Below are 12,808 nucleotides of genomic sequence, written 5' to 3'. Positions count from 1 at the left end.
TTTTCTTTCATATACATTGATTGGGTAGCCTACAAGCTGACCCTCAGTTATGAGTGGAGACCTGTATTGCTCTTGAAAGACCATTCGAAAATACCTAGTTTCTTATAGACAAAATGTCATTGGAAAGAGGCTAAGGCAATCCTTGACAAAATGTGCATGACCTTTAGAATCCAAATATCTCTGAATGCAGGGCATTTATGTCATCTACTAACTGTGTGCTCATTGGTAAATGACTTTACCTCTCAAAGCCTCAATTTCCTTAGCTATGGGAGATATGATACCTACCTCACAGGATAATATGAGAATTAAATGAGATCATGTATGTACAGTGCCTATCAGAGTGTCTGGCACTTGGTAGGTTCTCAACAGTGTTAACTGTAGTTATCATCAAGAAAGGAATTATAAAGCAGGCTACAATAGTGGGTCTGTTCAATATTTTGATAGATACAAGCTATTTGTGTTAAGCTGATATAATATCACATGAATCACATCTAATATCACACAGAATATATGCTCAGTACATATATTCCGAACAATGAGCTTTCAAATTATTACTACCAGTAACGGTAGTTGACATTTACTAAGTCTTCATTTGACACAATAACTAGGTTAAGCATTTTCTCTGCATTATTGATCTCCATAGGAGTCCCATAATTTGGATGCTATTATTCCCATTTTATGACTTCCCTGGTGGCTCAAATGGTAAAGTATCTGCCTACAATGCGGGAGACTCAGGTTCAATCCCTGGGTCAGGAAGATCCCCTGGAGAAGGAAACGGCAACCGACTCCAGTATTCTTGCCTGGAGAATCCCATGGACAAAGGAGCCTGGTGGGCTACAGTCCATGGGGTCGCAAAGAGTTGGACACGACCGAGCGACTTCACACACATTCCCATTTTATAGAGAAAGAAAATGAAGCTTAAGGAGAAATAAACTGCTTAAAGTTGCATGGCTATTAAGTGCCATCGACGGCCTAGAACCAAGATCTGGTCTGATACCAAAGTGCAGGTTCTCGACACCAGGTAACATCACCTCTGAATTTGTGAAATGGTCTAAAATCAAAGAAAGAGAATCACTTGTTAGATAGAGTGACCATACTCTGACTTTAGGTAAGATAAAACATGCAGCTTCTTAAAGGCTTCAGTTAATGAATAGGGAATCAAAGATTCAAACTTGAAGCTGTAATATGACCTACTTGGTAAATTTTCCTGAAATCAGAGAAATGGTGACTGGGTATCATCAAGGCAAAGTTTCCACCACATGTAACCCATGTCTTCCCTGCTTGCCTCTAGTCAGCCCCCTGTTCTTTCTTCACGTTGTGTCTCCTAAATGTATTGCTCATGGATTATGAACAGCACATTCAGAACCATATCTTGGTATTAAAATTCCATGAAGTTCATTTTGGGAATCAGATTACTAACCTATTTTTAGCTCTCAACACAAACCACTCTTTCTATTACACTTTTATTATTATTATTTTTCTATTACACTTTTAAATATGCTGTGGTAAAATGATGTTGAAAATAGCTCATATAGCCAAATAAAAGCCCTACATTTAGCTTAATCAGACCAGACCTACCGACTGGCATGCATGTCAATATATTACTGTGGCAGCTACCTGCCAGGGCCTTCCTCTTCCTTTCCGTTCAGGACTGCAATCCCCATTTGCTGCTATATATATCTACTCTCTTAGCCATAAAAGGCTGGCTGGGTGGCTCTGACATTCTACTGCCTGACCACATGCATTATTTTTGAACTGGCCCCCAGGGTCCTGTCTTTTTAGCCCTGACTCTTAACATTTTCTTGGATTAGACCTACGTGGGTTTTTCACTGTCTCATCCAGCACCCACAGTCACATCGGAACATTTCTACCACCATCAATCCTTTGCAAACTGGTAAGTGTGACCTTGAGGCAGAAGAGTGCACTTGATATTTTATGTGCTCAACAGCACTGCGGTGTGTGTGGTTTCTGTCTTCTGAGCTCAGCAGTTTTCTCCAAGAGATGTCAGAATAGTAGAGAAATAGGAAAGTGGAGCTCCAGGGAAGGAATGCGAGCAGCAGGGTGCCAGTTTGTGCTGGCATAGCCCTTCTCTCAGATCAGTGGATTCTTTTAAAATTAAGCTACTGTTCCTGGAGCTATAAAAAACAGTAGCTGTCTCAGATAGAACTGTAAGCGTGAGTCAAGTACTCTTTCCAAGTTACAGTTCGGCGGTTTGGTTGAAATCTGGAGTGGGTGTGGAAATAGGAAATCATGTGTTTTCCATCCTCCATAAGCCTACAGTACTGCCTGATTACAAATTTGATCAAAAAGAGTAGGTTAACTCTGAAGTCTCAAGTTTCTAATTCAGTGATTTTTGCCCCAACAATGCCATGTGGATAAATGTTAGGGTGCATTGGGGGTATTTCTAATCGGAAAATGGCTAAGCAGTATTTCAGAGGCAACGCAGATCCCTGCATCATGACCCTAAAGTTCACACTTTCTGTGAAGAATTTTTATAGCTTTCAGCCTCTAACTCCTGTACAAAAGTATTGTGTCACAATACAACTATGGAGTTAGTGTTTCTTCCTAAATTCCCCAATTATTTTCAGGGGAAACAAACAAACAAACACAGGTCTTAAAGGAATGGAAGACAACCAAACCATCTTTCCTCCCAAAGCGCTCTAGCTGTCATGTGTTGGGGGATAATCCTTACTTTCTTAATAAAGAGAAGGTAGCTGTACCTTCGTTCCAGAGGTCAGAGCTGTGACAACCAGCTCTGTTGACATAATGTCAAAACCTGTTTACTTGCATATATTATCTTTGTGCTTGGAATATTCAGTACTATTAAAAATATATTGGGGGGAAAATAGAAATAAAGAGAATGGAAAATAGAATTGAGGCAAGACATTTAAAGATTTTATTTTGTGAAAATTAACAGCATTTCAAGTTATTTGGGTTCTGAATTAAGCTTATAATACACAAGAAGGTCATTCATTGTTTATTTGGACATCATTCAAATAACATTTTCTGTGTTGCAGTATACTATGTATCATTATGCAAATTTACCAAATAGCTTTATAAATGCCTAATATCATATACTTCTATATTAATATAGTCTACCCTTTTTTCTATAAAAATTTATCTAATAATTATTCCTTATACCTGATCATTATTGTGTATATTTTAAAATAGAAAATAGCAGTCTATTTAAGGGTTGAAGCAAAAGTTGTTTGCTAGTAGCTATTTTTTTCCTCCTGGGAAATGCCATGTAGACTGATATCTTCCATGAGCCTTAACATAAATATTTCTGGAGTGAAGTTTGCTGGATTTTCTTCCCTAGGGAATGCATGCCTACTTTTCACTTCAAATAAAAATATTAAGCTTGACCAAAAAAAAATGTAGCAAGTTTAGAAGGATTCAGTCCTTATTTAGAATTTTTTAAAAGATTTGAAAAATTGATTACAACTGATTTTACATGTAAAAAATTTAGGATGTGCACAAAAGCATTAATGATCTAAGGGGTGGCTTTCATAAAACTATTACTTCATCCAGGGTTATTAGTATGGCTGATAGGCTCCAATCAGTGGACAGATTTCTAAAGAAAGATAATGCAATCTGAAGTCTCCCCTCTCTATGCTAAGCAAACCCATCTTTGATTTTCAGTAGGACTGTTAGCTCAAAAAACAATGCAAACTGCTACACTGCTGACTGACTTTCTTCTTTAATACAGGAAGACTAGGAGGCTTTATATTCTTAATGGAATTTTTCTAGTTTGACACCATATCTTTTTGAACCATTTGTGAGATTTGAGAGGGCTTGTTATATGGCAATATAAGCATCCTCCAGATCAGTCCTAGGACTTTCATTCTCATCTCTCTCTCTCTCTCTCTTTTTTTTTTTTTGGCATTGTATACCATCTATATACTGGTGAGTCCCAAATGTAGGTCTCCATCCTGGACCTTTACCTTGTATTCCTGAGTCACATGTCCAACATCCCACCTTATCTCTCCACTTGGGTGTCTAGCAGGTATCTCAAATGTAGAATGTCTCAAACCAGGTTCCTGCTTCCATCCCAAATTGCTGTTTTCTTACAATCCTGCTCATCTCAGTTCACAGCAGCTTTAATCTTCCAGTTACTCAGGCAAAGTCCTTGGAGCTGTCACTCACTTCTCTCTCTCTCTTTCATACCCTATTCCAGAACTTTCAGCAAATACTTTTGATTCTACTTACAAAATATGCAGAGTTGGATCCCTTCTCACACTTCACTGCTACCACTATAATCTTTAGCCTGGACTATCTCAGTGGCCTTTGTATTAATTTGCTAGGGCTGCCGTAACAAAGCACCAGAGACCAGGTGGTTTAAACAACAGAAACTTATCTTCTCACAATTCCAGAGGTTAGAAATCTGAGATCAAAGAGTCAGCTAGGTTGGTCTTTTCTGAGGCCTCTCTCCCTGGCTTGCAGATAGTCCATCTTCTCACGTCTTCCCTCTGCATATGTACATATCTGTGCCCTGATTTCCTCTTCTTATAACAATGGCAATCATGTCTTATTGGATTAGAACCTATCCTAAGAACCTCAATTTAACTTCATTTTTTCTGTAAAGATCCTATCTCTAAATCCAGTCACGAGGTTAGGACTTCAAATACGGATTTGGGGAGATACAACTCAGTCCATGGCAGCCTTCTCACTGGCCTCCTGGCTTTCACTCTTGTCCCTCAACAGTTTATTCTCAGACTCAGTAAGAGTGTTTCTCAGCTCAGAACCTTCCAGTGATTCCTTACTCCTTTCAGAATAAAAGCTGAAGTCCTCACACTACCTGCAGGACACTACCCTCCTGCTGCCCCACTCCCTGACACCATCTTCTGTACCTCTTCCTGCACCCGTTCACTGCTCACAGCCTCCCTGGCCTACTTGCCTTTCCCGGAGTACAGTGCAACAGGCAGGCTCACAGCCCCCCAGTGCCTGTGCAGTGGTCTCCATCCAGAATGCTTCTCCCGTCCCAGATAGTCTCAGGCTCAGGTGTCACCTTCATGCTCAGTCATCACCATTATCCCTGATGATACTTTGTAAATGGCATCCCATTCCACGTTCCTGTTTCATTTTTCTCTATAGCATTAAGCAGGTTCTAATATACTTTACACTTTATTTTCTCTATTTGTCTATCACTTGCAATAGAATATAAGATTCTACATAAGGTTATCAGAGCAGGAATTTTGTTGTTTTGTTCATCTATGTCCTGGGCAGGAATAGTACCAGGCTCAATGTAGGTGTTCAGTAATTATTTGCTGAATAAAAACCACATTGGCTGGACACAGACTCTCCACTGTTATACAATCTCTCAGGTAAAGTCCCCATCAGAAGGAAATGCCAGAAAATTTGAAATATATATTATTAAAGTGGGCTTCCAGGTGGTACAGTGATAAAGAATCTGCCTGCCAGTGTAGGAGAAGCAGGAAACTTGGGTTTGATCCCTGGGTCGGGAAGATCCCCTGGAGAAGAAAATGACAACCCACTCCAGTGTTCTTGCCTGGGAAATCTTATGGACAGAGGAGCTTGGTGGGCTACAGTTCAAGGGGTTGCAGAGAATTGGACATGACAGCACATTTACGTGTATCCACATATATCCATTGAAATAGCACAAGAGGGAAAGTTTGTAAAAATCTCCAGGTATTTAAAAAGAAGGCAGCACAATGATAGAAGGGGGTACATCAGGGCTGTGAAGCAGGGAGTTAATTGAGTAAACAGCTAAACTAACCTTCACATCATTTTCCACTTACTTTTTGGAAGAAATAAAAGGGTAGTAATTTTCACCTACTGATTTAGATGCCTTGTTCTGGAGAGTTAGTTCCTTAAGAGTTCACCTCAAACCTGTTGCTTTCTCACAGCTTGCCTGGATCCCTGGGGGCACATGATGTCTCTGCCGTTTTATCAGAAACTTCACCAGCACTATGACCGCAGCTACCGCAACAGGGACCTCAGCACCACCATGAGCCAGTACCAGCAGGAGAAGAAAAGCTCAGCCATCTACACCCATGGCTCCACCGCCTACAGCAGCCGCTCATCCGCGGCCCACCGTCAGGAGTCAGCGGCCATCAGCCAGGCGTCTGCCGCATCCTACCAGCATCAGGCCTCCCGGGCCTCCGAGTTTGCCCTCAGTCACAAGGCGGCGTCAGCCTATGACTATGGCTACTCCCACGGGTATGTGAAAGCAGCTTTACAAACATGGGGCAAAGCCATGCTCTCTGAATACCCCGCCCCCACCTTACGCCCCAGGTTACATTTTCATTTCTTCGTGAGTCTGGCTGCTCTACCTTTAAACCAGGTGTGGAGCAAGGTCAAACCATGTGTTTGGAAGGCCTGGGATTTATGTCTTGGATTCCCCTTTCCCTTGCTTGCCTGAGTTTCACAAAGAGCTTCGCAGTTGCCCTGGGGTGTCTTGCTTGAATTGCCAACTGCGATATTGCTAGAAGCAGAAAAGTTTTGCCACAGGTTGTGTTCAACATTCAGCAGCAGCAAATTTGAGAAATCACATTTCCAACCCTCGCAGCAGGTTTCCTGGCCCTCACAGCTTTCAACTTAGATGAGAACAGGATTTAAAATTCACAGACCACAGGAACCCAAACTGCAGCAGAGATGTGTTCTATTCTTTCTGTATCTGAAAGCCAGCATCAAAATTCCAAGTTGTTATTCAAGCAGCAAATATTTTCTTTAGCCAGAGCATTTTATGAAAACATTGCCCTATCTCAGTCAGCTTAACAATACCAGGAACAAACCTATATTCTGACAGAATTAGATTTATCAACCCGCTGCCATGAGGGAGACCCCACACCAGAGGAAATGAGAGACTTTCATAGACTCACAGGCTTCGAAAATAAGCTTATGGTTGCCCAGGGGGAGAATAGGGGGAAGAGACAGGGAATTTGGGATGGACATGTACACATTGCTGTACTTAAAACAGAAAACCAACAAGGTTCTACTGTATAACACATGGAACTCGACTCAATGTTATGCGGCAGCTTGGGTGGGAAGGAGGTTAGGGGGAGAATAAATACATGTATATGTATGGCTGAGTCCCTTCGCTGTTCACACAAAACTATCACAACAATGTTAATCAGCTATACCCCAAAACAAATTTAAAAGTTTAAAAAAAGAAAAGAAAAAGAGGGTTTCAGTAGTATTCTAGGACTAGTGGGGTTTAGATGCAGGTCTGGTCTAAAAAGTGAATCAGTGTCCTGTTGCTTTGGAAACAGTCAAGTTGAGATAAATGAGGACTGTTGTATCTAGAAATCTTTTAGGAGCCCAGCACGTGGGCTGAGAACTGAATCTGCTTCTGAGGTCTTCCATGCAAAGAAGCAATAGCTCATTCTTCCTAAAAAAATTTCAAACAACAAACCTGCTTATAATCTTTGATATTGGAGAAGAAAGTTTCTTGGTGAGTCTGTGGTCATGCAGAGGAGGTTGTCAGAACCCTCTACTGCAGCAGTGTCACCAGGAGAAGTGTTTCCTATGAACCCCGAGGTTGGCTTCTCTGTGTCTTGTTCCAGCCTGATGAATGCTGGCTGGATCCGTACTTTCTCGGTCCAAGCCAGTTTTTATTTCCTTAGTATCCCTAGCAAAATGTGTCATGGAGATTAAAAAACACTTGCAAGATTCATGTGATTTTATTAAATGTCTATCTATAGTCCACAGAAAGGATTGTTGAACTTCCAAACGTACGAATTCCTAGGCTGTGTGGTCAGTTACCAGCTGCTGCCTCAGATCTCGTCTGTCTGGCGTATATTGCATTATTTGTTATAAACAGATATTATTTTAAGTCTTATATAATTTATGTCCACAAAATATCTGTCAGGGTAGCTGGGAGAGGTGTTTACTTCTAGGAGTTAGAAAAGTGATTGAAGAAATAATACAGTGGTTTGTATGAACAGCAGTAAGGACTGGTTCTGAAGGCGGAAACTCCTGTATCCCTGTGGGTTAATCAGCACCTGATGTACAGCTGTGCTTTTGTGGGTGCGGTGCCGACCTCCTGGGAGCTTCTTCAAGTCCGGTACCAAGGTCTCTAGAGTTTACCTGGAATGTGTGACAGCAATATTCTGAAATTCCACTTAAAATGGAGTAGGATCGTTTTCCAATCCCAATTTCATGGGTTATGTGCGCCATGGGATATTCATAAGGACCTCGAATTGGCTGCAAATATGGAAATATTGTCAGGGAGGAGGTGAATTCATTTCTTTTGGCCATTGTTTCAAATGACCTGCTTTCCAAATGAAACAGGAATGGGCACCGTGCTATGTGATAGTACCACATGCTCTTCTGAAGAATGTTACATACATATGTTTAAGGATCTCACTTAGGAAAGCAGCTGTCTTGTAATAGAGAGGATTATGTTTTAAATATCCATTTTCCTGGTCCATCTGTGCTGAATCTATAGAAAATGTAGAAAACGGGTGTTTTCATTACTGTACAATTGTTAAACTAACTCATGTATACTTATTTCATTCCCCCAATGCTGTAAAGTCTATAGAGTTTTATGAATTTGTTAAAGAGAGTTTTATTTCTTAAATTCTATTCCTAAATTCTTCTTTTAACCATATATGCACCATTCATATTTATTTACAATCTGATAAATCGTATCAAACATTAGTGATTGAACCTTTGAGCATCTTTGTATTTTATCCAGAAAACATTTGCTCTGTTTTGTCTTTGGAACACTTAGCCATTTTAGTTATAAACAACCTCAGATAATAAACTTTCTGTAGGAAGTGGAACTGTAATTATTTGTATGGTCAACCTCACATCTTGTTCCTTCTTGCTATTTAAGTATTTATGTAGGTAGATAGGTATTTATTAATGGCTTGGTATGTTTGAACAACTCCGCTTATTAGTAGAAATGTGGACCTAAAAAGAAGAAAGGGAAGATGCCAATATTTTTTCCTTTGTGTAATGCAATGTAAAAGAAAAGAAAGAGAACCTAATCCTGGGGTTATTTTAGTTTTCCTTTTTTTAGACCTAGAGCTAACAGGTACAGATAATATTCTTTGAGCATTTCAAAATCTTTATAATTCTTTCAGGTTGTATTTTTTATTTTTCAAAATGGAGCAACTTCTCCCTGCTAAATGAAATCTTTCTCTTGGGGCTGTGAAGAATGTTGTTGATTAAAGCTGGTGTGGAGTTGGAAATGCAGCTCTGTGGAATGTATTTGAACACTGGGCCTGATCCATTTTTAGCCTCTGCTTTGTAGTTAGATGTCCTGGTAGTAAAGTGGAAACTATGGAGATTTATATGTACCCACAGCTTGGCTGACCTCAGTTAAATCTTAAGAACAATGGCTTGTTCAGTGTCACTGTGGTTTTAGCTCAGATCGGTTACCAACTGCATTCTGAGCCAAGAGTTGTAAAATAAATTCTGGAAGGCTTATTCTAAATGCCTTTGTTCTTAGTCACAGTGAGGAAAAAACTAAATTAAAGAAAGTGATTCAGGAAAACAAAAATGATACAAGACTATTGTTTTATGTTAATAATTCACAAATACTATTAGAGATTAAAGGAGAAATGGTACTCATGACCACTTTGCAACCATTATGCAAGGGTTCTTAGCCTCTGTCTGTGAATAGGTTTCAACAGAGTTTTGGATGATCTGAAATTATATGTAAAATTAGGTCCAGATGAGATATATATATTTTTTTTTTCGCTGAGAGAGACCCTAGCTTTCATCATATTGTCAGAGAACTCTGTGACTCAACAAAGGTCACCACCACTGCACTAGAAAATCTACATATAAATATCAGCCCAGTGTGTGAGCTGATGATCCCTTCCTAGGGCCAATATTATAGGGAATTAGGATGAAATAAGGCAGGTGTATACAGGGAATGTGGTATATGGAAACCAGCGTTTTCAAAATCCTCTCTTTTGAATAAGATGGGAAGAAAAAAGAACTATTTTGTTATGCTTGATAAGTAAGAATGAATAACTTTCAGAGGACAACACAGCATATTTCTTGGATGATGAGTCTCTCAACCCTCTGAGGTTATGGTAGACACTATTGTCTGATTCTAAGCAGATTAAAATCCAGCCCTTACAGTGCTTCCCTGGTGGCTCAGTCAGAAAAGAATTTGCCTGCAATGCAGGAGACCAGGGTTCAATCCCTGGGTTGGGAAGATCCCCTGGAGAAGGAAATGGTAACCCGCTTCAGTATTCTTGACTGAGAAATTTCATGGACAGAGAAACCTGGTAGGCTACAGTCCATGGGATCGCAAAGAGTCAGACACAACTTAGCAACTAAATCAAGAGATATTAAAATATAGCCTCTTCTCTAAAGAAAGATCTAACTATCATATACAAGAAAAAGGCACCGTAGTTCCTGGGTAGAAAATGTAGCATTCTGGGATTTGTCTTCCAGAATTTAAGTACCAAGAAAATGATGAACCATATTGCTTCCTATACGGTAGGAGAAGGTCTGGGGAAAATCCAAGGAAAACAGAAAGCCAGTTATTCATTTATCCCCCTAGAAATGGGCCGGTTTGTTGTCAGTCTTACTTCTTTAAAAGGCAACTGGTCTGTCTTCTGAATCCCTCAAACAAACCCTGAGTCCAAAGAGGGTAGCATTCAGTGTGCACCAATTTTCTACTCTCACTGCTGTAATCTGTGGCTTGTTTGCGAAGAGAGAACTAGAAGTAGCACTCCTGGCAATACCAGTTTTTCATACAATTGGCAGGTTGTCATAGCTCCGTAGAACTGTGGAATGCTAAAGCAGGAAGAGACTAAAAGCTCATCTAATTCAAGCCCTTTCTTCCACAGATAACGAGGCCCAGAATACAGGCTTCGACTCTCTGCCTCTTTTGTTTTGTTCTACATTGAAAATACTACCCATCAGTCTCTTTTGCAGGCTAAAAACAAGTTTAGAGGATATAGATACCCCAAAATGGCATTAATCTTTTGTAGGCAGGTGAATCAGGCTGTGAGAAGGAAGACATGTCCCCTTAAGGAGCAGGAATAGAGTGAGTAGCCAAAGGTGGAGGAAGGGCCTTGCAGTCACCTCCCAGCGCCCAGAGGTGAAACAGTACCTCTGTTCACTGCTGGCTGAGCAGTGGGTGTAACTGAGCCTCCCTGCGGAGATCCCCAAGCTCTGAGAGCCCAAGGGAACCAGTGGTGCAGACTTGACCTTTTCCATACCAGCCTTTCTGGGTGAAACAGGAGCAAGCAAGAGCACCTCAGATGAGGACCCAGTTAATAGTTGATAAGTGCTCAGTGCTCAGTCCCTTAGTCATGTCCGAGTCTTTGCGACTCCATGGACTGTCCAGGCTCCTCGGTTCATGGGATTTTCCAGGCAGGAGTACTGGGTTGCCTTGCCCTCCAGGGAATCTTCCCAACCCAAGGATCCAACCCAGATCTCTCTCATTGCAGGTGAGTTCTTTACCGTCTGAGCCATCAGGGAAGCCCATATACCGCAGTGCCAAGTTGTAAATATATAGAGAGGCAGTTTTACAGGAAAAATGGTAGAATAATAAAAATGAGTTCAGCTCTATTGTGGCCACTCAGTAAAGTCTAGTGGCAATGTATAGATAAGTCAGAAATGAAAATGGAGCTTCTGTTTTCAAGCTTTTGCAAACACCTCTGTGTCATGCTGGGATGACCTACCCATATTTCAATGTCCAGCTCTTCCACAAAGGCTTCCCTGATAGACCCAGACAGAAATTGTCTCCAAGCCTGTAAATTCAAGTTTTGTTTGCTCTGCTCTTTCTGCTTATCTGCCTGCCTGCCTTCTGTCCTTCCATCCTTTTTCCTTTGATTGACGTAATACAATGCATCAGGCTGGTAGCATTTGCAGCCCTACTAGACAGTAAAGGTCTCAGAAAACAAGTCTTTAATTTAATATGTAATCTTCATATCCCCCTCCCACACCAGCATCAACCATAGAATTGTGCACACAGAGGATAAAAAGTAAGTTTTCTGTTGAATGAATGAAATTATTATGGAAAGTTAAGGCTTTTTGTTTGAAATCTACCTTCTTTTGCGCCTTTTAAAATGTCAGCTTGTCTGTGTACTAAGTTTATGTTTAACGTTACAAGAAAAAACTTAACTCTTTTCCAAAGCAATTATATCATTTTACATTCCCATACCAAGGTACAGGGATTCCAGCTTATCCACATAAGTTATTTTCTATTTCTTGGAAGGAAAGTTATGACCAACCTAGATAGCATATTCAAAAGCAGAGACATTACTTTGCCAACAAAGGTCTGTCTAGTCAAGGCTATGGTTTTTCCAGTAGTCATGTATGGATGTGAGAGTTGGACTGTGAAGAAAGCTGGGCACCAAAGAACTGATGCTTCTGAACTGTGGGGCTGGAGAAGACTCTTGAGAGTCCCTTGGACTGCAAGGAGATCCAATCAGTCCATTCTAAAGGAGATTGGTCCTGGGTATTCTTTGGAAGGACTGATGCTAAAGCTGAAACTCCAATACTTTGGCCACCTCATGTGAAGAGTTGACTCATTGGAAAAGACTCTGATGCTGGGAGGGATTGGGGGCAGGAGGAGAAGGGGACGACAAAGGATGAGATGGCTGGATGGCATCACCGACTCGATGGATGTGAGTTTGAGTGAACTCCAGGAGATGGTGATGGACAAGGAGGCCTGGCGTGCTGCAGTTCATGGGGTCACAAAGAGTTGGACATGACTGAGTGACTGAACTGATCATTTTTTACAGACTGTCTTTTAGGTATGTGGTGGAGTATCACTGTGGTTTTAGCTTGCACTTACTTAATAGCTAATGATGTTGACCATCTTTTTAATGTGTTTGGTAGCCATTTGTGTACTTCTTTGGTGAAATGCTTG

The 12,808-nt window shown here is 40.7% G+C and overlaps 1 protein-coding gene across 2 annotated transcripts in view; it reads left to right on the top strand.

The window, feature by feature from the left end:
• MYOM1 (myomesin 1) overlaps positions 1,729 to 12,808 on the top strand; it is a 119,219-nt gene continuing 108,139 nt past the window's right edge. For both annotated transcript variants that reach the window (XM_018039756.1, XM_018039757.1), the window contains exons 1-2: positions 1,729 to 1,894; positions 5,868 to 6,180. In XM_018039756.1, coding sequence (XP_017895245.1) covers positions 5,891 to 6,180 — 290 coding nt within the window. In that variant the 5' untranslated portion in view covers positions 1,729 to 1,894; positions 5,868 to 5,890. The remainder of the gene's footprint in view (positions 1,895 to 5,867; positions 6,181 to 12,808) is intronic.

The sequence above is a fragment of the Capra hircus genome, chromosome 24 (genome assembly GCF_001704415.2).
Source record: "Capra hircus breed San Clemente chromosome 24, ASM170441v1, whole genome shotgun sequence".
NCBI lineage: Eukaryota > Metazoa > Chordata > Mammalia > Artiodactyla > Bovidae > Capra > Capra hircus.
This window is presented reverse-complemented; position numbering and strand designations above follow the sequence as displayed.